Source organism: Leucoraja erinacea, chromosome 21 (assembly GCF_028641065.1).
Source record: "Leucoraja erinacea ecotype New England chromosome 21, Leri_hhj_1, whole genome shotgun sequence".
NCBI lineage: Eukaryota > Metazoa > Chordata > Chondrichthyes > Rajiformes > Rajidae > Leucoraja > Leucoraja erinaceus.
In genome coordinates this window covers 29,414,890-29,442,085 of record NC_073397.1, presented here as the reverse complement: position 1 = coordinate 29,442,085, position 27,196 = coordinate 29,414,890, and the positions used below count along the sequence as shown (strand labels likewise).

Here is a 27,196-nt window from a genome sequence, read left to right as displayed (position 1 = left end):
ACACATCGAGCCCGACAGCAAATGTTAAAGCATTGTACTTATTATTTGCATATTGAGAAGAAAATATTTCTTCTCATATATGGTGCGTAAGCAACATAAATGATACAGAGAGCCTGCCAATCAGGAAATGAAACTTTCGATGTTGCAATAGCTTTGTAAAGGCTTGGCGAGTACAAATGACCACCACAGTTGGGAGTGGCCAAAAGACACACGGGACAGAATTAGACCATTCGGCCCATCGAGTCTGCTCCGCCATTAGATTATGGCTGATCTACTTTTCCCTCTCAAACCTATTTTCCTGACTTCTTCCCCGTAATCTTTGACACCCTTACTAATTAAGAACCTATCAATCTTTGCTTTAAAAATACCCAATGACTTGGCCTCCACAGCCATTTGTGGCAATGGATTCCTTGGGTTCATCAGCCTTTGGCTAAAGTAATTCCACCTCATCTCCATTTTAAATGTACACTTTTTTATCCCAAGGCTGTGCCTTCTGGTCCTAGAGCCACCCACTACCAGAAACATCCTCTCCACACCCACTCTATCTAGGTTGTTCAGTATTCAGTAGGTTTCAATGAGATTCCTCTCCACTCACCCTCCCCCCTCCCCCCCCCCCCCCCCCCTCCACCCCACCCTCGTTCTTCCAAACAGCAGTGGGTATAGGCCAAGAGCTGTCTAAAGGTTTAGATATCTTTATCAATCTGCAGTGTATCAATTATATCCCAACTAAATAACAGATCAGTACATTGCTGCATCTATTTACAGTTTAGCTTTTTTTGGGGGGCAAAAGCTTTTCATTACGGTACACAGGACAATAAACTCGGATTGACAATCAAACTGAACTGAACATTTCATTTAACGGAAGGAAAATTCAGCTGCATTTGGAGAAAATGTGAGAATCTAGGTAAAATAATCTGCAATGACAAAAATATTTTCATATCAAAATGTTGAATTGTTTTGCTGCACTTACTGATTTTATTCGGAGTGGATCACAGGTGCATTATTTCACATTAGAATCATGCCGACATATAGTTGAATGGTCACAGAGGGTGGATCACAGGTGGATTATTGGCATCATGCACAATGATGGTGACAGAGATACTGTCTGGTGTCAATATTTGTTGGTTGATCATGTCTGAACATATATAAAGTGGTTCCTCATTTTCAACAGTGATATTCAGATGCCTCCTTGGACTATCTTCAACATCTAAATGCTGCAAATTTAAAGAAAATAAGTGTGGGGTAACATTCATTTGTTTTATAAAAGTCATCCTTTTCGAATGTAAAGAAAAATGTATCCACTCTCTGGCTTGCAACGTGAATGAGAGGGTTTAGTTTAGTTTAGTTTAGTTTAAAGATACAGCGCAGAAACAGGCCCTTCGGCCCACAGAGTCAGTGCTGACCAGCGATCCCCGCACACTAACACTCAGGACTATTTACATTAATACCAAGCCAATTAACTTGCAAACCTGTACGTCTTTGGAGTGTGGGAGAAAACCAAATGATCTCGGTGAAAAGCCACAGGTCACGGGAAGAACGTACAAACACCGTACCGACTGTCATCTCTGGCTCTGTAAGGCAGCAGCTCTCCTCCCACTGCGCCCCCATGCTGACCAAGCAAAGAGCAAAGCAAACAAAAAGAAATGATGGCCCTGGTTTCTTTTCCCCAATAGTAAATATCATCTGATATTGCAGAGCAGTCTTCAAATTGACATCAAAAACACTTCACTCATTCTAATTCAAGCTAGTAGCTTTTGCGGTATCCAAATTAGAACCTAAATTTAGACCATAAATATATTGGGTAAATCCTTCATAAACAGCCAGTTCAACAAACTATTGCCTTAAGGGCCTGTCCCACTTGCCGATTGTTTTGGCGACTGGCGGCGTCATATCAGTGTCGCCAGAAGATTTTGAACATTTAAAAATCCAGCGGTGACAAAGAAATGTTGCGACACTTGAAACCCCCCCCAGCGCGCCAATACGTCATCACGCCGCGTCACGCCGCTAATTTTTCGGTGACCTGATACGTTAGTCAATTATGCCGGCAGTCGCCGAAAAAAGAAATCGGCAAGTGGGACAGGCCCTTGAAATTCCGACATGTTTGCTGTGATTTAAGTGTAACACAGCGGCTGAGGCAGATTCAAATCCCATTCCAGAGGGTTAAGCATATTGTCTTGGCTGATATACCAGTCTAGTATCAAGGGAGTGCTGCACTGTTTGGGCTAGTGTTCTGGGTGACTCATAAAACCACCCATAATATTATTCCACAGAGAGCAGGAGCAGTCTGTCCTAATGTTGGACCTCGACCAGATACACAGCTGTCTCTTTGCCTCCACGGATGGTACTTGACCCATTCAAGTCAACTCAAGTCACTTTTATTTCTATAGCACATTTAAAAAACAACTCTCGTTGGCCAAAGTGCTTTACATTGGTGGAGGTACTAGCGTTATACAACATTGGTTCATAGATTAAATACATACATAAATACATACATATAGACCTCCCTCAGAAGACGTCAAGAAAGGCTTGAGAGTAAAGATCAGTTTTAAGTCTCGACTCCTTGGAGTCAATGGAGGGGGCAGTTCTGATGGGAAGGGGGATGCTGTTCCACAGTCTAGGAGCTGCAACCGCAAAGGCGCGGTTGCCCCTGAGATGCCTAGACCGCGAGATGTTCAGTAACCCCAAGTCGGCCGATCTGAGGGTAAGCAGACTTTTGATGTAGGTGGGGGCAAGCCCGTTAATGGCTTTGTAGACATTGTAGAAGGATCTTGAAATTTATTCGGAACCGCACAGCGAGCCACTGGAGAGAGGCCAGAATCGGGGTCTTTTTCGGATGCCCGTCAGGAGTCTCGCTGCGGCGTTTTGGACCAGTTGCAGGCGGGACAGGGAAGATTGGTTGATGCCTGCGTAAAGGGAGTTGCAGTAATCGAGGCGGGAGGAGATAAATTTGTGGATGATCTTTTCGAAGTCATCAAACCGGAGGAACTGTTTTATTTTAGCTATCGTCAGAAGCTGGAAGAAGCTAGCTTTTACCACGGCATTGACTTGGTTGTCAAATTTCAATGCCGAGTCAAATATCACGCCAAGGTTTGATCGATAGTGAGGTGGGCTGTCAGAGATGGGCCGATGGTGGTGCCTGGAGGTCGGCCAAGGACGTGTCATCCAGAACAAAGAGGGACCATTGGGCACTACATTCAGCACTTTGTAGCCTTGTTGGCACGCTATACATGGTGACCATTTGCATACTTTGTGTACGGTATGCAAAACAAAGAACAAGCTGTGACATGTCACCTATGATATTAAAGTAACAATCAATCTATGAGTTCATCCAGCAGTTTGTTTTTTGCTCCAGATTCCATCATCTGCAGTCTTGTGACAACAGGAGTTTTCTACCTCTTGTTCTGACCTGCATTTATCTATCAACCAACTACTTGAAAGAGATTTCCATTAATTGTTGCATTGCTGATACCGAGTTCAGCAAAAATCGGAACATTCACTTCTTATCGACAGTGGTAAATATTGAAGAAGGAACTCAATTGAGGATGCTTGTTTAAACCGAAGATAGACACAAAGTGCTGGAGTAACTCAATGGGACAGGCAGCATCTCTGGAGAGAAAGAATGGGTGACATTTCGGGTCGAGAAGAAGGGTCTCGACATGAAACGTCACCCACAGATGCTTCTCTCCACAGATGCTGCCTGTCCCACTGATTTACTCCAGCATTTTGTATCCTTCTTCATGATATTGAAATGGATCAGAGTCAATTCAAAAGTCAAATGAATGGAATTTGCTGGATAGGGTTTTGGTGGTTTAAAGCCAAGGGGTGAGGTACAAATCTGAACAACTATACCATTAGATCAATGTTAGCACAAAGACACAATTGGCTGTAGATGTTGGAACCTGGAGAGGTTGATACAAACTGCTGTAGGGATTCCTGCTATTTTTGGTTTTTGGCATAAATGTTTGGCATTAAACCGATTACCTTGACTAGAGAGAGAATGCCATCATTTGTTTCTGCATCTGTTTCAATCTTGTAATTCCCATTTTCATTTCCTTCTCTTATTTTATAGACGGCTCTCCACGCCGATGTATGCGGAACATCAGTGTCAGTAATGCTCAGTCGCAGTATAAATACGTGCTCATCGTTTTCATATACGTTACCTAAAAACTGAAGGTTTCAAGATAAATTTGTTCATAACATCACGGCTCATTAACATAATTCTCATGGTCGATAACAAACCAATTCATATTTAAGATTAGATCATTTAATGGCCAAAAGAACATAAGAAATCAGGGAAAGATGACAATTTGCACATTTGTGCCACTTCAACCATTTAATAAATTAATATCTTCACTTTAGCTGTTTTCCTTCATTTCCTCTTTCTTATATAGTAAGGTTATATATTAATTTGTGGAAATTGCTCAAGAGTTTAAGAAGTTTTGGAAAGTGACAACTTTTTCATCCATTTCCATAGCTGCATTCTTCAAACTCTTGGATTCCTGGCTGTCATGCCCTGGGTAAGTTTTGCCTTTCAATGTGATTCATTTTTCCAATATTTTCTATCACTCTCTGGGCAGCAGAGTGGCGTGGCAGTAGAGTTGATGAGAACGTGGGATAACAGATATTACTGGTGTGAATGGATGACCAATGGTCAGCGTGGACTTCGTGGGCCGTAGGGTCTGTATCAAAACTGTATCGCTAAACTAAACTAATGTATTTCATTCAAGTTCTTCAGGGCACATTTTGAAGGCTCAGAGGAAATTCTCTGCCAAATATTTGCATGAAATCTCTTTTTGAAAAAAGTTACTTTATGTACAATTAATTCTCCATTCTTAGAACATACAAAGCTCTACAAATCTGCCCTTTGGCCCACAATGTGCAATGTACACTGGTGTCAAGGGTTACGGGGAGAAGGCAGGAGAATGGGGTTAGGAGGAAGAGATAGATCAACCATGATTGAATGGCAGAGTAGACTTGATGGGCTGAATGGCCAAATTCTGCTCCCATCACTTATGACCTTATGCAGAACATGATGCCAAGTTAAACTAATTTGCAATGCCTGCAATGAGCCCATATTTTACCATTCCCTGCATATCCATGTATCTATCTGAAAGATTCAAATGCCACAATTGACTCTGCCTCCACCATTACCACTCCAGGCACACATCATTCTTTGTGTGAAATCTTGCCCCGCTCATCTCCTTTAAACTTTGCTCCTCTTACCTTGAACGCATACATTTCCCACCCTGGGAAAAGGTACTGACTGTCTACTGACCGTCATAAATTACAACTTGTAACTGCTTTGAAAATTCATTTCACAAGCATTCTTTTCAGATTGCGGATAATGTGCAACTCAATGGCTCTGCCTTTTATGAGACCTAACTGGCCCCTGCAGCAAGCTGAGAAAGAGAAATTCATGAAATAGTTTTCAGGAGCAAAGTAGACTTATTTTTGTTAAAAATAGGGAGCTACTTGAAACACATATATATTCAGAACTTCCCTTCAATTATGCAGTTCTAGTCTTTTTCAAATGGACTTTGACCATTTGATCCAACAAGATCAAATTCCACTAAGACCAGTAATTTGTAATATATCATACACTGGTTTGGAAATACAGTTGAGTGCATTCAACCAAACCAAACTAATAACAAAATAAAATCTATTCGACTTAAATCTATTCTGTTGCAATTTAAAGCAACTGAAAGTTAAAGATATTTTTACTTCGTGAGCCACATACTTTCTACATGTGAACTACACTTCTATTTTGTGTATGAAGGAACTGCAGATGCTGGTTTAAACCCAAACGTCACCCATTCCTTCTCTCCAGAGATCTACCTGTCCCGTAGAGTTACTCCAGGATTTTGTGTCTATCTATACTTTTCTTTTCATTTAAATTCATGCACAGGAGTTATTGTCCATGAACCTAGTAATTATTTATCTATGGTACTGAAATCATGCAATTTTATTTCAGAATAATAATTGAAAAATTAATCTGACATTTTTTTTTAATCAATGAAACTATTGTTTTATCGATATGATTATGTACTTTCTAATCCAGTGAATTTAAGCCTTTAGGAGTACGGGCACCTGGCATTTTGCCCATATTTAATGTATGTGTTTTGGAAATTGTTTTATAAATGTGATTTTGTACTTCTAATCCAATGAATTTAATCATTTTAAAAGCACAGACACCTCTTATTTATTGTATTTGATTGATGTGTTTTTGAAATAACATGCTTGATCAGTTAATCCTAAAGCTTGATTTACATGCTGATATTTTTGGAATAACAGCCTTTTCACACAAAGGGTGTTGGGTGTGTGGAACAAGCTGCCAGAGGAGGTATTTGAGGCAGGGACAATCCCAAAATTAAAACAAGTTAGACAGGTACATAAATATGACATGTTTGGAGGGATATGGATCAAACGCAGGCGAGCGGAACTAATGTAGCTGGGACATGTTGGCCGTGCGTGCAAGTTGGGCTGAAGGGGCTGTTTCCACACTGTATCACTCTATGACTATGACACTAATAATGTGCTCAAATTTATGCCTGACATCGTAGTCACGTATATGTTTAATTTACAATCTTTTGAATTACACGCTGCTTTTCAAGCAGGTAACTCCCGCGTAAAAGGTGAGCTGCCTGTACACCTTGTCTGAGAAAAGCGGACTAATGACTTTATCCCGAAATATCGACCATCCCTTTGTGTCCACAGATGCTTCCTGACCATTAGCTTTCTTGAAGAAGGAATGAAGAAGGGTTTCGGCCCGAAACGTTGCCCATTTCCTTCGCTCCATAGATGCTGCTGCACCCGCTGAGTTTCTCCAGCTTTTTTGTGTAGCTTCGATTTTCCAGCATCTGCAGTTCCTTCTTAAACTCCTTGAGCAGCTTGCCTTTTGCTCATTATTATAAACATATTTCAGTCACAGTCAACAGTTACAACTAGATGCATGAAACAACATGAGACTTACATTGCCCGCTCTCTTGAAAACAGGGCGGTTGTTGTTACCAGCCACGACATTAACCTGCACTGTTGTAGTGCTGCTGAGAATAACATTGCCGTTGTCTCTTGCTTTCACAACCAGGACGTAAGATTTCTCCTCCTGAAAAAAGAAAATATGTCCAAATTAAACCAAGAGGTTTTATGTTTGGAAGAATAGATGCGTGAAAACTACGTTCAAAGCATCAACGCAAGGAAGAGAAAAGATAAGAAACAAAACTTTAGATAATTGATTTGCACGGGTGTCAGGGTTATGGGGACAAGGCAGGAGAATGGGGTTGGGAAAGAAAGACAGATCAGCCATGACTGAATAGACTTGATGGGCCGAATGGACTAACTCTGCCCCTACAACTTACGAACATTTGAACTTATGAGTAAGTTGATATCAAACCCAGAGCTACGAGGCTAGGACATCATTTCAGTCAGCTTTAGGACGGCGAGGCTAACGTCATTAGTGTATCACTTCATCAAAAATCGGGCATTTTGTGATCAAATTCCTGACATGGTCTGGATAGTCGAACTTAGACAAATTCGATTGTGCATTAAATGTATTTGAAGGTGATTGTACAGGGAAGCTAGAATTGTATTTTTTAGAAATGCAGCACCCGTTTCTATACAACTGTACATTTTGCCCACTAATAAATGAATGCATTCTATGAAAATAGACATTCAGTATTGTTATTGTACCAAAGAACTTGTACTGAATTTTTTGATCTACCAAATAATTTTAAGCACATCTGTCAAAATACAGCATCACCCTCGGCACAACATCACCCTCTGCAGGCAAACTGCGCAACTGCACGATCGCAGAATTTCATTGGAATTGGGGTAATTTATGATCACAACACATCACCCCAAATTACTATTAAAACACAAATTACTTGTGCTATAACATCAGGATAAGTGCTCAACCAAGAAAACCAAACCCAATGCCAAAGTAGTATCTAAGCTGCATATAGATACTAGGAAGGCAAATGCAATGCGAGCATTTATTTCAAGAGGGTTAGAATACAAAAACGGGGAACTAATGCTGAGGCTCTTCTATAAGGTGCCGGTCAGGCCTCTTTTGGAATATTGTGAGCAATTTTGGGAACTATTTCTGAGGAAGGATGTGCTGGCTCTGGAGAGGGCACAGAGGAGGTTTACAAGAATGATCCCAGGGATGAGTGGGTTAACAATATGATGAGCATTTGTCGCCTCTCGGCCTGTACTGCCAGGAGTTTAGAAGGGTGAGGGAGGACCTCATTGAAACAGTGAAAGGCCTGAATAGAGTGGATGTGGAGTTTCCACTTGTGGGTGAGTCTAGGACTAGAGGCCATAGCCTCAGAATTAAAGGATGTTCCTTTAGGACAGAGATGTGAAGGAATTTCTTTAGCCAGAGGGTGGTGAATCTGTGGGATTATTTGCCACAGAAGGCTGTGGAGGCCAGGTCAGTGGATATTTTTAAAGCAGTGACAGATAGATTATTGATTAGTATGGGTGTCAGGTGTTATGGGGGGAAGGCAGGAGAATGGGGTTAGGAGGGAGAGATAAATCAGCCAGGATTGAATGGTGGAGTAGACTTGATGGACTGAATGGCCTAATTCTGCTCCCATCACTTGTGACCTTATGACCTATGCACACTTATGCTGTAGGACAATAACTAACTCCATATGCAATAACAAGCTATTTACATGTTAACAAGCACACAACAAGCCTATCGTGTAGATACCAGTATAGCATTGGGGTTACCAAGTGGGCACCTCCATTCACTAGTATTTCATTGAGATAACCCCCACGACACCTCGGGAAGACTCAACAGTTAGTTCTGGCATCCCAGACCCACCACCCCTCAAAACCTGTAATTTAAAAGGGTGAATTTTACATTTTCCTGTAAATTGTTATAAATACTATTCACACAGACACTGGAAGGAACATTTGAGTATTGGTATACCTGATAATTTAGACATCTTGTACAACTTATCACTCCGGTTGAATGGTTGATATTAAAATTCTTTGAGGATTTCTGAGCAATCAGTGAGTATGAAATACGTGAGTTGGGATGGTTTCTCTCATCTGCGTCTGTGGCAACAACTCTGTAAAATTCTTTACCTAAACGGAATGCAATATATTACTTAAAAAATATTTACTTGTCAAATCATATTCCCAGCAATAGTGCTGTTACATCTTTGAGCTGATGAATTTCTGGTAATTTATTTTGATGTTGACATGTTTCATTGAACTCGCTTGAATCCTCTTTTTCATAAAGTTACATTTTTTAACATTGCTTAAAAAAAGCTGTTAGCTGTTCTCACTAGATATCACTGCATCATCTCTGCATGTAAATGAGATGTATAGTCTTTCTGCTGGCTGGTTAGATCGCGACAATAGTTTTTCACTGTACCTTGGTGACAGTGGTTGACAGTGAGAAGAAAACCTTTAGACTTCAGGGAGATGTAGATTGGTTAGTTCAGTTGGGTAGAAAAGGGCAAGTGGAATTTAACGCAGAGAAGTGTACGATAATGCATTTCTAGAGGTGCAGGAGAATTCCCTTTCTGAGGTAGAATTCTGACCCATGATTGCTCAAACTGGAAAAGAATCATTCACAATGATATTGATAACCTCAAGTCCATGCAGCAGAAATGTACATGATTTGCGTAGGGTTAATTGCATCTATTTCGTTGATGGTTGTTCTCATCCATGCCAGCAAAGGTTATGGTGCTCTTTGGGATTTATCTTGTGTCACTGTTTCTAATTGTAGAAGACAGTTTGGTTGATCGTGCAAGGGCCGTGCTTATAGGCTAGAAGAAAATAAACTTATCCGAGGATGCAACACATTTCTTAGTGTTCAGTCTGGCCAAATTGGAGATGCCAGGACACAAACATGGCTTCTGGGCTGTTAGGCCATTTGGTCAATTTAAATGTGCCTTTTGCAGAAATGGGACAAGCTGCAGAATGGTGCCAGTGTGTCTGGAGTCTAGATAAGAGTTGCAGGGAAAGAATGGGACATCTGCAGATTCCTACAATTAGGTGTAAATTGCATGAAACGGATTGAGTGAATGCAAACCAGACATACACATTGTAAATATTGTTACAAAGCTTTACTTTACTAGATGTTGATTGGGTTAAGTGTTGAGCCTTGTCTGGGTTTCTTGAATATCTGGGCAAATGTTGCTAGGTTTGCTTCATTCCAGAAGCTCCATTTGAATACATTGTATTAGTTACTGTGTTATAGGGTTAGGGAAATGTCTATCATGTACTGTGTTCATCAATATCTGTTATTGGACTGTAAAGAGACCACCCCCATGTGATTTTGCCCCTCAAAGTTCGAGGACCTATAAATAGTAGCTCCCACGAGGTCCTGTTTCGATTTTCTGGGAGAACGCTTGGGACTGCATGACCTTTTGGAGTGTCTCTGCTTGCACGAGGCTAGAAGGGTTTGGCCAAGCAGATACAAGGATCGAACCCGCGGTGGTTAGGTATAGTAGTGGGGAACTGTTATTGTGTTTTTCCAAAATAAAGTTTAGATGCGCAAGTGCTTGACTCAGTATTTTATTGACTGAAACTAGACTGGCGGGAAGCTTAGAACGAGCTATTTACATTAGCACTTTAAAATGGAGCAGGGAGCACACAAATCCCTGTGTAATCGGCAAACGACGCACACCCATCAAAAGCTCCATGTGTGTAAAAGTCCACAGTTCCCCCATTGACCACCAATCACCTCTCAATCCACGCACAGAATCAGAGAGAAAAGCAAAGTCTTTGCCAGTGCTGAGGGATTGCCTAAAGGAAGAGAAAGATCAGGATAGAAACACGGGACTGTAGAACCAGGTTTGCAAAAGAAAGATACAAAGTGCAAGAGAAAGTCATCAGGTTAAGCAGCATCTCTGGAGAACATGGATAGATGACGCTTTGGGTCAGATCTCTTCTTCAGATTGATAGATCAGGGTACTTGGAAAATAATGACAGGGCTGAATAGAACCAAAGTGAACATGAAATGGGAAATGTTTAGCAAATCCTTTAGTTTAGTAGAGTGTTAAATTTGTTCATGATATATGTATTTTTATTTCTATTTATTTTTAATGCACACTGAATGGACACTGGTTGAGCAACGTTTTTTTGTTTCCTCTGGGTATGTGAATACTCAGGAAATGACAATAAAGATATTCAATACAATACATTTCTTTTAGGTTGCACTATCAGATTAGGTAAGTGTGAATCAATTGATGGGTTGATTTTTTAGCCTTTCAGAAGGCCGTTGATAAGTGCCGTACAAGAGATTATTAACCCAATTAAAACACACAGTATTGTTATATATATTGAATGGATCGACGATTGATTTAATAGACAGCAAACAGTAGTAATAAATGAGGCATACTCAGGTTGGAAGGCTGTGATCAGTTGATCAAGCCCAAACTGTTCCCAATGTGTGTTGATAATAATCGAGGTTTAGGGATCATATAGTTCTTTGAAATGTAACCTGATTTAATATCAATCAATCTGTTTTTGAGGTGTTGAAATTTAATCTATTGTGTCCATCCTGTTAAATATTTTACAAATGTATGATAACTTAATCTTCATAAATTTACCACTTTTACCATTGAAACTATTTAAAAGAAAATAGCGCGTGGGAATTTTTTTGTTAGAGTGCAGTATCTTTTTTTAAATTTGTGGCACTGTTGTAGACCACACTTTAATTGGTAGGCATGTTTAATTAAATTGTATCTTCACCGCTAAACCTTGTAAATTATCAGAACCTTTTCTTGGTGGATCATCGCACTTCATTTCAATGACTCTCTGGCGAGCTGCGATCAGTGAGAAACTTGTTTCCATGTGGCTTCTAAGAACTTGTTCAGTACTGTCCTTCCCGGTGCATTTTTTTTCACCCGTCTGTGGAAGGTTGCTTGGAGAAGAAGACACAATATGGTGGAGTAACTCAGCAGATCAGGCAGTAATTTGTGTTTTTTGTAAACCACCATTTGCGGTTCCTTGCTTCTGAAGTTGGTTTGGAGTTGATTTAGGATTGTAAGATACTCTAAAACAAGGTGTTGTATTGGAATTATCTGGGTGCACTTTTTCCAATAGTTCTTTACATTAACCTATCTGCATTAGCCCAATGGTATCTTACACTTAAAAATTACAGCTTATGGAATTTTCCTCTTTTGTGTTTGGTCTAATTGCTTCCGTCAAAGAGTGAACTCAAAACCACTTACCCTTACTAATATTTTCTGGTATTTCTACTTTGTACACAGATTGATTGAAGACTGGTGGATTATCATTGATGTCTTTCACTTTAACTTGATACTTCAGAATTTGATCTACTTCCACAGAAGTTTTTGCACTGAAAGCATGAATATTTATCTGAATAAACAAAAAATAATGGGCAATAAATAAGCATTATGGTAAGTCAGAGGTAATGAAATCAAAATTAAAATTTATCCTGTTTTGAATTTTATTCAGTCTCGTCAGTCAAAACATCTAGAACAGAATTTATTGTCATCCTTATTGATCAAAAACTGAGCGGTTCGGCATTAATTGTGAACCAAATTGCCACCAGACTAGAGTTTTATGACTGGAAGATGGTTCAGGAGGGAAGATTTATCTTTCTACCCAGGGTACACATAAACCAATGGGGTTTAGTTTAGTTTAGAGATACAGAGTGGGAACAGGGCTTTTTCCCATCGAGTCCACACCGACCAGCGATCCCCGCACACTAACACTATCCGACACACACTATGGACAATTTACAATTTTACCAAAGCCAATTAACCTACAAACCTGTGTGTCTTTGCCAATGTGGGAGGAAACCAGAGCACCCGGAGAAAACCCACGCAGGCCATGGGGAGAACGTTCAAACTCCGTACAGACAGCACCCGTAGTCCGGATTGAACCCGGGTCTCTGGTGCTGCAAGGCAGTTGGTTTATCACGGCACTACATGCTACCCTTACAATAATCCAGTGGTTTCATGCTCATCAATATTGATACTTTCCTCATATCTATTAATTGCATTTAATGCCATTCATTAAGCTAAAAACAAAACACAAGAGGAACTCAGCAAGTCAGGCAGCATCTATGGATGGAAATGAAGAAACAAATTGTCAGCTTGTGACCCTTTTGCAGATTCAAGCCAGAAGTGTTCCAACCTGAAACATCGTCTGTCCATTTCCCTCCATAGATGTTGACTGGCCAATCGAATTCCTGTGGCACTGTAGATACAAGGAACCGCAGATGCTGGTTTACAAAAGAAGGCAACAAAGCACTGAAGTAACTCAGTGAGTCGGGCAGCATCTCTGGAGAACATGAGGAGTTCCTCAGAGATGCTACCTGACCCGTTGAGTTACACCATCGCATTATGTCCTTCAGCACTTTGTGTTTTGGTCAGTGTCACAGAATCTGCAGACTCTTGTGTCTCCTCTAGTCATGGCTCCTTGGCTATGTTCAGTAATCTAACCACTGTGCCAATGTTTTAATTGGGTTTCCATATAAAATGTATGGATTGTTTGGGAACTTCCTTTACGGGGACACCATTCACCTGTTCACCATTCACCTGCACAGCACCCAGGAAATCCATATTACTACTCAATGAGTTTTTGGAGATATTTTCTTTGCACTAAGTCTACCCTGTCATTTTTAGTTTCGTTTATTTTTGAGATACGGCACAGAAACATGCCCTTTGGCCCACCGGTCCATACCGACCAGCAATCCCCACCCACTAACACTACCCTACACACACAAGGGGCAATTTTACACCAAGCCAATTAACCTACAAATCTGTGCCTCTTTGCAATGTGGGAGGAAACCGGAGCACCCGACAAAATTAAAATTATTTTGTCACAACAATTTAACAGCATGCAATTTATTAAACATGAACAGATGCAAAAGAGTTAACATTTACTGCAAATACTGGTGTTTTCTCACGATCAATTTTGCCCGAAACCATGATTGTGTTTGAAGTTCTGTCCAGGAAAAACAAGCCTTTATCAACTCCATTGCCACTTAGTTTAAATATGATTTTCTGTGTTTGGGTCTTGTCATTGTTTATCTGAAAAACAAAAGAAAAATCACATTTATTCCAAAGATTCCATTTCAACTCCAGTTCTCTTCTATCCACCACTAAACCATCACCATTAAAATGCAAGTCCCTCTTATTTCATAGTTCAATACATAGAAACTGATCATAACAGAGGAAGTATCCGAAAAGTCAATGCCAAATTGTGTGGTGTATCATTTCACAAAATCCTCAAGGTGGCGGGTGTATGGAACAAGCTGCCAGAGGAGCTTGAAGTGAGTATCCCAACGTTTAAGAAACAGTTAGACAGGTACATGGATAAGATGTTTGGAGGGATATGGACCAAATGCAGGCAGGTGGGACTGGTGTTGCTGGGATATGTTGGCCAGTGTGGACAAGTTTGGCCAAAGTGCCAGTTTCCACACTTTATCACTCCATGACTCCAATAAAAAGAGCAACAGAATATAGAAGCTAACCATAACAGAGCAGGTGTTGTGCTGGCTCGAAGGGCCAAAGGACCTATTGTCTATTGTCAAACACAGAAGGGAGGGGAGGAGGGGGGGGGGGGGTGGTCAGTTTTTGCCGATTGTCCACTATAACAAAGTGAGGGGGTCAAAATTGTATAACCTTGTCCGCTGGCATTCTTCTTCTTCTACTCCGTATAGCGTGCACAGCCTAAAGCTGTAGGTCAACTTGTTCTATTTGATCTATTTGTTTGTGCACGTCGGTTTGATTGCATTAGTCGAAACAGGGTGGACCACGTGAAGGTTGCAATCTCCCACCCCTCCGCTGGCATTGTTATGCCCCTGTCCCACTTAGGAAACCTGAACGGAAACCTCTGGAGACTTTGCGCCCCACCCAAGGTTTCCATGCAGTTCCCGGAGATTGCAGGTGGTTGCTGGAGGTTGCAGGTAGTGGAAGCAGGTAGGGAGACTGACAAAAACCTCCGGGAACCTCCGGGAACCGCATGGAAACCTTGGGTGGGGCGCAAAGTCTCCAGAGGTTTCCGTTCAGGTTTCCTAAGTGGGACAGGGGCATAAGGCAACAACACTACAGCACGCAGCACCACTGCACTGCCACAATGGTGCAGGCGCATGGTGTCGCATATCCAGTGACATTATAGGGCATCTGTCATTGCTCGCCCATGTACCCCAACAAGATCACATCTGAAACTTCCAGCCCCAGTTACGTGTTTGATGTGAATTCAACCCGAGATGATCATTAATTTAGTAGTTTAGAGATACAGCATGGAAACAAACCCTTTGACCCACCGAGTCCATGCCAACCACCGATCACCCTGTTCGCACTAATTCTCTGTTATCCAACTTTCTCAAACCCACCCTGCATCCCCGAGGCAATTTATGGAGGGCTCATCATCCTACACACCCACAAGTCTTTGGGATGTGGGAGGAAACGGGATCACCCGCGGGAAATCAACGTGGTCACAGGGACTCCACACAGACAGCACCCGAGGGCAGGATCAAACCAGAGCCTGAGGCGCAGTGAAACAGCAGGTCTGCAGGCGGCGCCACTGTGCCACTTCTTCAGGCAGAACCAAATGTAATCATGTAGCGTCACGTAATCCATCTTTTAAGTTATTTCCCTTGAAGTGACTTTCTTTTTAAATTTAAATTTATTCAATCCCAAAAAATAACTTCTGGTAAAGGACGACTTACTTTCAGGACAGTTTTGGGAAAAGGCCCCTCATCTTCTTCAGTGATATCGATGTTGCCCAGAACCCACATCCTCTTCTGCCGCTGTAACAGAACCTGCTCCTGGCCGACCACTTGTTGGGAGAAGTTCTGAAACAAAACATCATGGTCGTCAGCGTGTATATTCTCAGATCATTTCGAGAGACAAGTCAAGAATGTTAAATTGTCATGCTTTCTGACACCAGAATCGTGAAATCCTTACCTGCCTGTAACACAATACACATAAATAACAAAACACATAATAGTCAAAAAATGTTGGAGTAACTCAGTGGGACTGGCAGCAACTCCTGAGAGAAGGATTGTGGGACCTCAACCATTCCTTCTATCCATAGATGCTGCCTGTCCCACTGAGTTACTCCAGCATTTGGTGTCTATAGTCAGTTTAAACCAGTTCCTTCCTAACAATTTTTTTTTTTTTTGTTACAAATACTTTATTCAAAAAACAAAATCAACATACAAAGTAGTATATCGTTCATAACAAAAGCTGCCTGTGTCGGCAGTTTACAAACAAAGACAAAGAATTCAAATTCAAATCCCGCCATCCTTACCTATAATTCAATCGACCTCCCGTGGCGACCAGCGTTCGCGGAAGGCCTCCAGCGTCCCCGTGGACACCGCGTGTTCCCTCTCCAGGGACACGTGGGCACGGACGTAGGCCTTGAAGAAGGGCAGGCAGCCGACCCCTGTGCTCCATCCTAACACTAGGAGGTTCCCCTGGGACACAGTGGGGGTCGGTAGAGGAGAGGGATGTTGGGTCACGGTTCCTTTATGCGAGCCGGACTTTGGACTGTTTGTGTTTTCTGTTTTTTTTAATTTATTTGAAACGGCGCCAAGCCTGTAGCGACTGTGCATTTGTAGTTGTGCTAAAGAGTTCAACCGTGCAGTGTGTGCGTGAGAACATAGAACCATTACGTAACTTTTAAAATATCAACACACTGTTTTCTTTTGTTGCAATGATATAAACAATTCAACAGATCCTTGACTTACAGATCAAATTAAAATATAGTTATACGTGGGAGATAGTGGGGAGGAAGGGAGAGTGGGAGGATATGGTTGAGGGAACAGCTTTTACAATGATACTGTCAATCTGATGAAGGCGAGGTATATTCTCTCCCTTCTTCTTGTGTATGGCGTGCACAGCCTAAAGTTGCAGGACAACTTGTTCTATTTGACCTTACTTGATTGTGCACGCCAGGTTGATTGCATTCGTCGAAACAGGGCGGACCACGTGAAGGTTGCAATCTACCACCCCATTCTCTCCCTTAAACACCTATCTAATCCATCTCACAAGTAGAATGGCTCCTGAGCGCTATCAGGACATCAAGGACCTGTGAAGTTGTGCAACTTATCACCCATACAACTCAACACCAGATTCAAACATTCCAACCCAAATTTGTAGGAAGGAACTGCAGACGCTGGTTTACACCAAAGATAGACACAAAATGCTGGAATAACCCAGCGGGACAGGCAACAGCTCTGGAGAGAAGGAAAGGGTGACGTTTTGGGTCTGGACCCTTCTTCAGTCTCTACCCGAAACGTCACCCATTCTTTCTCTCCATAGGTGCTGGCTGGCCCGCTGAGTTGCTCCAGCATTTTGTGTCTACCTTCAATTCCAGCCCAATTGTTCATTGTTTATTTGATACTATAAGTAAAGGGAAATAAATTTGCGACAACCATCGTTTACTGATGAAACGTACATGTTCACACGGGTCCAATGGTATTTTATTGTCACATGTATCGAGGCACAGTGAAATTAAATTTTGCATACAGTTCAGTAAAAATCGTACTATTCTAAGGCATGATCATAAAGTCCGATCAGCTGAGAAGGTTATTGGTTGGAACCTTCCCTCCATTGACGAACTGTGCACTGCAAGGGCCAGGAAGCGGGTGGGTAAGATTATCTCCGACCTCTCTCACCCTGGCCACAAACTCTTTGAATCACTTCCCTCTGGAAGGCGACTCCGGACTGTCAAAGCTGCCACAGGCAGACATAAATCAGCTTTTTTTCTCCGAGTAGTAACTCTACTCAATAACCAAAAATCTGGAGCCTCCTTTTGCTCTGCTATTTTATTTAATTCACATGTTCAATCGATAATATTTTGTTATTAATGTTTAACGTTTTGTGTGTCATTCTTAACTGTCACTGTATGTCATGTTGTCACTTGTGGGTGGAGCACCAAGGCAAATTCCTTGTAGGTGAATACTTGGCCAATAAACTTATTCATTATTATTACCATTATACTTAATTATAAGAGATGGTAGATTACGAATGATAGATTACACATCGAGGTAGATTACACTACGGTAGGGCACGAGAGTCGCCACATTTCTGGCGGCATCATACGTGCTTCCAGTTCAAAGTTGTAACATAGAAACATAGAAAATAGGTGCAGGAGTAGGCCATTCGGCCCTTCGAGCCTGCACTGCCATTCAATATGATCATGGCTGATCATCCAAATCAATATCTCATACCTGCCTTCTCTCCATACCCCCTGATCCCTTTAACCACAAGGGCCACATCTAACTTCCTCTTAAATATAGCCAATGAACTGGCCTCAACTACCATCTGTGGCAGAGAATTCCACAGATTCACCACTCTCTGTGTAAAAAATGATTTTCTCATCTTGGTCCTAAAAGACTTCCCTCTTATCCTTAAGCTGTGTCCCCTTGTTCCGGACTTCCCCAACATCGGGAACAATCTTCCTGCATCTAGCCTGTCCAACCCCTTAAGAATTTCTATAAGATCCCCTCTCAATCTTCTAAATTCTAGCCGAGTCTATCCTGTCCTTCTTCATATGAAAGTCCTGCCATCCCAGGAATCAGTCTGGTGAACCTTCTCTGTACTCATAGAAAGTAGGTGCGAGAGCAGACCACCAGGTCCATCGAGCCCGCACCGCCATTCGCTCATGGCTGAACACTAAACAGACACACTTACCCACAAACAGTAGACACAAGACACAGAACACAAGACACTACCCTCCCCTTTATACCGCTATCACCCCTCTCCACCCCAAGAACCTCGTGATCTCCTGGGGGAGGCAAAAAAACGGATAAAAACCCAGGTCCAATTCGGGAAAAAAATCCGGGAAATTCCTCTCCGACCCCAATCTAGGCGATCGACACTTGTCCAGGAGATCACTCAGGTCTTACTATACTAACCATACCTAGGTCCATATCCCTGCCCTCTCCCCATAGCCCCTTATCCCCTTTGCAGCTAAAAAAACATCTATTTTAGTCTTAAATATATTTAAAGTTTCTGCTTCCACTGCTCCCTGGGGCAGTGAATTCCATAAATTAACCACCCTCTAGGTGAAGAAGTTCTTCCTCATCTCAGTTTTAAAAGAGCCCCCCCTTATTCTGCAACTATGTCCCCTAGTTCTAGTTTCCCCGATCATTGGGAACATCCTCGGTGCATCCACCCGATCAAGGCCCCTCACGATCTTATATGTTTCAATGAGATCGCCTCTCATTCTTCTAAACTCCAAAGAGTAGAGTTCCAGCCTACTTAACCTTTCCTCATATGTCAATCCCCTCATTGCAGGAATTAATCTTGTAAACCTTCGCTGCACTGCCTCCAGGGCTAGTACATCCTTTCTTAAGTATGGACCCCAGAACTGTACACAGTATTCCAAATGTGGTCTCACTAATACTGTGTACAGCTGCAGCAAGACCTCCGTGTTTTTATACTCAATCCCCCTAGCAATAAAGGCCAAAACTCCATTGGCCTTCCTGATTGCTTGCTGCACCTGCATACTAACTTTCAGTGATTCATGTACTAATACCCCTAGATCCCTTTGCGTTGCATTACAACGCAGCTCTTCCTCATTTAGAAAATAACTTGCCCTATCATTTTTTTTCCCAAAGTGAATGACTTCACATTTATTAGTATTAAATTTCATCTGCCAAGTTGTTGCCCACTCACCTAGCTTATCTATATCCTTTTGCAGACTCTTCCTATCCTCCTCATCTCCTACTTTTCCTCCCATTTTTGTATCGTCCGCAAATTTTGATATATTACACTTGGTTCCCTCCTCCAAATCATTTATATAAATTGTGAACAACTGGGGTCCCAGCACCGACCCTTGCGGAACCCCGCTAGTTACCGGTTGCCATCCCGAGTATGAACCATTTATCCCCACTCTCTGCTTCCTATTTGTTAGCCAATCCTCTACCCATGCTAATATATTACCCCCAATCCCATAATTTTTTATTTTTAGCAATAGTCTCTTATGTGGCACCTTGTCAAAAGCCTTTTGGAAGTCCAAGTATACCACATCCACCGGTTCCCCTTTATCCACCCGGGTTGTTACTTCCTCAAAGAATTCGAGCAGATTCGTTAAACAGGACTTCCCCTTCACAAAACCATGTTGGTTCTGTCCGATGAAGTCATGTTTATCCAAGTGCCCCGTTAGTGTTTCTTTAATAATTGTCTCTAACATTTTACCCACCACCGATGTTAGACTAACCGGTCTATAGTTACCCGCCTTCTGTTTACTTCCTTTTTTAAATATAGGTGTTACATTGGCCATTTTCCAATCCACTGGGACCGTTCCTGCCTCCAGGGAGTTTTGGAAAATTATCACCAATGCATCCACAATCCCCACCGCTATCTCCCTCAAGACCCTTGGATGTAATCCATCAGGCCCAGGGGATTTATCCTCCTTCAGTCTCATTAATTTCCCTAATACCACCTCCTTGGTGATCTTAATAGTATTTAGCTCCTCCATTCCTACCGCCCCCTGTTTATCCAGCGTTGGAATATTTTTTGTGTCTTCTATGGTGAAGACTGATACAAAATACTCGTTTAATGCCTTTGCCATTTCCATGTTCCCCACCAACAACTCTCCAGTCTCACCCTCCAATGGACCAACGTTCACCTTAGCCACCCTTTTTCTTTTTATATAGCTATAAAAACTCTTACTATTAGTTTTTATGTTGTTCGCTAAATTCCTTTCATAGTCTATTTTCCCCGTCTTAATTAATCTCTTAGTTATTTTTTGCTGACCTTTAAATGCTTCCCAATCCTCTACCCTCCCACTATCTCTGGCTACCTTATATGCCCTTGCCTTCAGCCGAATACTATCCTTTATAGTTTTACTGAGCCATGGCTGACTGTTCTTACCCTTACCCCTTTTTTTCTTCATAGGAATAAATTTTTCTTGAAGGTTATACAGTATACCCTTAAACGTACACCACTGCTCATGTACCGTCTTATTCTTGAGTCTGCTATCCCAGTCAACTTTGATCAGCTCAGTCCTCATACCTTCATAATCCCCCTTATTTAGACTAAGCACCCTAGCCTGAGTTTCAACCTGCTCCCCTTCTATTTGAATATGGAATTCGACCATATTGTGGTCACTTGTTCCCAACGAGTCCCTAACTATGACATTTTTAATTAATCCTGCTTCATTACACAGGACCAGATCCAAGATTGCCTCCCCCCTTGTCGGTTCTGTGACATACTGTTCTAGGAACCCGTCTCTAATACATTCTATAAACTCTTCCTCTAGTCTACCCTGCCCAGTTTGGTTTGCCCAATTAATATGAAAATTGAAGTCCCCCATGATTACAGTAGTTCCCTTTTTACATGCGTCAACTATTTGCAGATTTATGTTCTGACTAACAGCGTCACAGCTATTTGGAGGTCTATAAATTACACCCACTAGTGTTTTTTTCCCCTTATTATTCTCTATCTGTACCCAAGCTGTTTCACTATCCTGATCCTTCAACGCAATATCCTTCCTCTCTATTGCCGTTATTCCCTCCCTTATTAAAAGGGCCACCCCTCCTCCCTTTCTTTCCTGTCTATCTTTCCTAATTGTCGAGTACCCCTCTATATTTAACTCCCAGTCCTGATCCCCTTGCAGCCATGTCTCCGTAATGGCCACGATATCATAACTATATATACTTAATTGCACCGTTAATTCATTTATCTTATTACGAATACTCCGTGCATTTAGATAAAGCACTATGGCAAGAATGTTTTTCCTCAGATTAGGAGACCAAAACTGTACGCAATACTCCAGGTGTGGTCTCACCAAGACCCTGTACAACTGCAGTAGAACCTCCCTGCTCCTATACTCAAATCCTTTTGCTAATAGTAACAAAATGTTCATTCTGCCCTAAAGGCCCGTCGTCCTGGCGGCGGCACTTGGTTGGAGTTGCGGGCAATCCTTAATTTGTATACAGGCTTGGGGGTTAAAAATTAGTCCTTGATATTAAGGGTAAAACATAAAAATCAAGCAGATGGATATTTATTGGTAATAAATTTACAAATGCAGGAGAAAGATGAGACCATCAACCTTCAAATGTGCACATTGACATTGCAATGAATATATTGCCCACTGCTTTTTGAAGTTAGTTTGCAGTATTTTTCTTCTCTCATGGTCAGTCATAGAAATTAGCCAAACATGGAAAATAAGTGATATGGAAATTAATTTTTCAGTGGAAGAGCAATGAGACGCCCCAAAAAAAAGCAGATTTCTCCAGTGTCTCAGAGATTGTATTATTGTCTTTATAAACTGGAAATTATGTTGATCAACGTATTGTTCTTTAAAGAAGCAATAGGCAATTTGTGCTGAGGATGAGGGCAACCAGTGGAGAGGTACATTACACTTCGACTTCCAGAAGGCACGTGATAAAGTGCTGTACGGCATAAAGTAGCTCATGCTTCAGGAGACAACACGGTGTGGATAGAAGATGCACCGGCTAACAGGTAATAAAGTTCATGTTCGTAAGTGATAGAAGCAGAATTAGGCCATTCTGCCGTTGAATCATGGCTGATCTATCTTTCCCTCTCAACCCCATTCTCCTGCCTTATCCCCATAACCATAACTTCACAAAGAGGGGATATTAGTATTTTTTTTCTTTGGTTGGCAAGATGTAAAGAGTGGTGGGCCATGAGATTAGTGGTGGGGGTCAACTTTTAAAGTTTATCAAAATGACTTGAAAACACGGAAGCCAGGATTGCTAACTTTGTTTATGACTTGAAGTTAAGGGCCTGTCCCACTAACACAACTTTTCAGCGACTGTCTTCGACGAGCTGGACACACACACGCACACACGTGGATGGAGGGGGGCAGAGGGGAAGAGAGGGGGAGAGAGGGGGAGAGAGTGGGAGAGAGTGGGAGAGAGTGTGAGAGAGAGGGGGAGAGAAGGAGTGGGGACTTCTAAGAAGCCAGACAACTTTTAATAAAGTTTAGCGGGCATTTAACATCACCGGTTGTTTTTCTTTGGTCCTGAAAACTCAAATGAGCGAATTTAAATGCCGGATCAGCAAAGGAGATTGCCTACGGCTACCCTCGACTGCCTACAACTATATAGTGACCCCAATCCACGAGTTCAAAAGAACCATCCCGACCAATTTTTACTTGCGGAAAATATTTCAGCACGCTGATAAATTTATTCGATCAAACTGAGGCCGCGAGTATGCGGGAACTTCCCTCGAGCATGAAGGAGAGTTACAGTGACCTCCTAGGACCACGTGACGACCATGCGAGAGAGTCGAGAGCAAACTCTTCTAAACTCGCAAGTTAGATCGCCGCGGTGGGACAGGCCCTTTACAGGGGGAACTAAATCAGGACATAATGAGTCTACAAATGATATATATTAGTTTAGGTCAGTGGACAAAGATATGACAAATGAAATATAATTGAGGGAGATTTGAAATTGTCCCGTTTGGAAGGAAAAGTATCATTTAAATGGAGAGAGTTTGGAGAGCTCTAAGATGCTGAGAGATCTGAATGTCCCAGTGCATCATCCACAAAAGTCTTGGATACAAGCACTTAGGAAATCTAACAACACGTTATGATGTATTGCTTGGGGAATGGAATATAAAAGTTGGGGTACAATACAGGCACTCCCCAACTTACGTAATAGGTGACTTATGTAACCTCACACTTATGTAATCAATTCTTTAAGGCCATTGCTTTATTTCCGAGCCGAGCATCTCGGTGGTATCAGTAGCAGTGCGCTACTGCTGTTGCATGCGGCGGTTAACACAAGCCAGTCAGCAAACCAGAGAGCAGTGCTGAACCACTATCTGCTTCTTTGGTGACCCTTGGAGTATCCTCAATCGGACTTTGCTGGCTTCACCTTGTACTAAACGTTACTCCTTATTAAATGGCTCGATTATAATCATGTATTGTCTCGCTGCTACAGCACACAACAAAAAGCTTTTCACTGTACCTCGGTACATGTGACAATAAACTAAATGGTAACTTCTCGTGGATGCTCCCATGTGGTCTCCGCATCAAATAGTTCATTTTACGCATGTGCAGTAGCATTTTGATGTATGCAAAGGTCTGCAGGACATAACCCTTACGCAAGTCAGGGAGCATCGGTATTTTAATTATATTGGGAGTTGGTCAGACCTTATCTGCAGCATAGTTTAGAAGTCTTTGCTGGACTTTATTCTTCACTGGACTTTATCTTATCTTGCACTATACATGATTCCCATTGTGGATGGCTCAATTGTACTCATGAAAAGTCTTTCCACTGACCAGTTAGCACGCAACAAAAGCTTTTCATTGTATCTCGGTACACGTGACAATAAACTCAACAACATTATTCTCCTTATTTAAGAAAAGGTATTGGTGCGTTAACAGCAATTAAAAAAGATTGACAAAACTATTATTTGGAATGGTTGGGTTACCTCATGAGAAAAGAATGGGCAGTTTTGGAGGTTTATATCCTTGGAAGTTCAGAAGAGGGAAAGATGCTTCCAATGAGGGATCCTGCCAAAGTTGATGTGGAAATGCATTTGCTCTTATGGGAGAGTCTGCGGTTCACTGTTGTAAATAAGGAGTCAACCATTTAACACGGAGCTGAGGGTATTCATTCTCTCTCTCTCTCTCTCTCTCTCTCTCTCTCTCTCTCTCTCTCTGTCTCTCTGTCTCTCTCTCTCTCTCTCTCTCTCTTTCTCATTCTCTTTCTCTCTCTCCCTCCCTCCCTCCCTCCTTCGAGAATCCTTGAAACTCTCTTGGTAAAGGAACATTAGCTGTAGAAGCAAAGTCCTTAAACAATCTTAAGGCAGACGTAGATAGAGTTCGGAAGCCATCAAGGGATAAACAGGAATGTAGAGCTGAGCTAACAATCAAATCCGCCATGTTTTTATTAAATGGCGGAGCAGACAGAAGCAGCTGAGTAGCATATACCTACTCCGATTTCATAAACGCCTCTGGATGATTAAATATAACCATTTACGGTAAGATGGCAATTTTGACACGGTAAATTTAGAAAGATTTGTTTTCATTATAAATGTCACCGTTGAATGCAGAGATAACAAAAAAAAATAACTTATGAACGATTGCAGCGTTCATATTTCCAGCATATTGCAAGTAATGTGCCATCACCATATTATTCTCCACTTACAAAGTTCAACTATCAAGGTCACTGCTCTCAACTGACGATGTGCCAACCCCAACAAATAGCCATCCATTCAAATTATAAATAAATAGAACGAAAATAGTTCATCTTTTAAACGCTTATTTTAAACAGTGATCTTAACTGCAGTCAGTTTTCTCAATCACCCATGTATCTTGCTGCTAAATTAAAGATAGATAAAGGGTAATACTTACCGCAGGATAGAAAAAGAGCAAAATCCATATTTCCACACTGGCATACATTGTGCAATGATGCGATTTGCAAATGATATGCACCCTCTTATTGCCAGATGATATCAAGTCTTTCCTATGAAAAATAAACTGGATCAGCGGGTATAAAAGTTGTCACGAATACATAGGAAGTGGGTGTATCTTGTACTTTACACTAGACTGAACGCGTCAGGCAACTTATCAGTTTATCAGCAAGAACAAAGAGAAGGGATGGTTTTATTTCTATACAACCGTGTTAAAACTTTATAACCAAACCAAAGCCAACAGGCAACGTAATCGTGAACTGCAATTAATAACAGGACTTTGAATCATTTATGGGCGAGAATCATTTACAGTTCAGCAAACTGTGATGCCCCTGTCCTACTTAGAAAACTTGAACGGAAACCTCTGGAGACTTTGTGGCCCACCCAAGGTTTCCGTGCGGTTCCCGGAGGTTAAATACATGATTAAAATCGAGTCATTCACAGTGTATAGATCATGATAATGGAATAATGTTTAGAGCAAGGTAGAGCTAGTCATGTCCGATCAAGGATTGTCCGAGGGTCACCAAAGAGGTAGATAGTAGTTCAGCACTGCTCTCTGGTTGCAGTAGGATGATTCAGTTGCCTGATAACAGCTGGGAAGAAACCGTCCATGAATCTGGAGGTGTGTGTTCACACACTTCTATACCTTTTGCCCGATGGGAGAGGGGAGAAGAGGGAATGGCTAGGGTGCGCCTTGTCCTTGATTATGCTGCTGACCTTGCCGAGGCAGTTTGAGTTGTAAACAGAGTCAATGGAAGGGAGGTTGGCTTGTGTGATGGTCTGGGCTGCATCCACAATTCGCTGCAATTTCTTGCAGTTTAGATGGGAAGGCAAAGGCATGTTCCACCTGTCAGCTTTTTGTCCACTTGCTATTATTATTATCCAGCTCATTTTGCAGATAACCAGAATTTAATGGGTAAACTTTATCTAGCAAAGGAAATGTAGAAAACACTTACAGGACATTACAGCGTAGATGTAGGGGGTGATGTTTTCCCACCAGGGTCAAAATCTTAAAGTATTCTGGCCATGCACAACTGAAAGGAGGAAAATAAATCTCTTCAATCAGAGACTCACAAAACTATCAAATTATCTGCCAAGGAGGGCTGTAGAAACTCTACTATTGTAAAGAGACAGATCCATTCATTTTTGGATGTTGAGGGAATTACATTGTGGAAATATTGCAGGGAACTGCAGCTGAAGTTAAAGAACAGTCGATATATTTGAGTAACAGAACAAGCCAAGAGGCTGTTTAACTGACTCCACCTCTTATTTGTTTTGTCCTTTAGTTATAAAACAAGATCATTAAGACTGCTCATAAAACTACTGTTTCCCACATGTCTACCAGTACTTATAATGGGCCTTTCATTGAATTGTTACGACTTGTGTAACTTGTTCTAATTTGGGGGATTGAACCAATAATAAGAGAAACGTTTATTCTACAGCAAAGAGTTTTTATTGGAATTGGAGATCTTCTGAAAAAAATTATGGTCGTCATAATCTGACATTTGACACGACAAATTTCATCTAACTGTCTTTAATGAGTACTAAACCCTGCATACTCACCACAGTTTTGGGGGTCATCCACCAATGGGAAATGGTGCCATCTGCTGGTGATTGAGATGATTAGCAGTGCAAGCACTCAGTTGCACCCAAACAGTACTGATTGGTATCAACTCTGACATCAGCTTCATACCACGGCATAAGTTCCGGCCATTGACTGGGTCATACAAGTTATAGCAGTAGAATTAGGCCATTGGGCCCATCAAGTCCACTCTGCCATTCAATCATGGCTGATCACTGCCTCCTCATCCCATTTTCCTGTCTTCTCCCCATAACCCTTGACACCCGTTCTAATCAAG

General features: G+C 41.7%; 1 protein-coding gene across 1 annotated transcript; it reads right to left on the bottom strand.

Moving 5' to 3' along the window:
- Positions 1-1,040: 1,040 nt before the first annotated feature.
- Positions 1,041-27,046, bottom strand: LOC129707564 (cadherin-like protein 26). Its single transcript, XM_055652711.1, has 8 exons — positions 25,279-27,046; positions 15,665-15,790; positions 13,875-14,021; positions 12,192-12,339; positions 8,933-9,090; positions 6,971-7,102; positions 3,982-4,167; positions 1,041-1,214 (listed from the first exon to the last, which is right to left on the bottom strand). Exons 1-8 carry the CDS (start codon positions 25,324-25,326, stop codon positions 1,041-1,043), a joined length of 1,119 nt encoding a protein of 372 aa, XP_055508686.1. The 5' UTR covers positions 25,327-27,046.
- Positions 27,047-27,196: the final 150 nt, after the last annotated feature.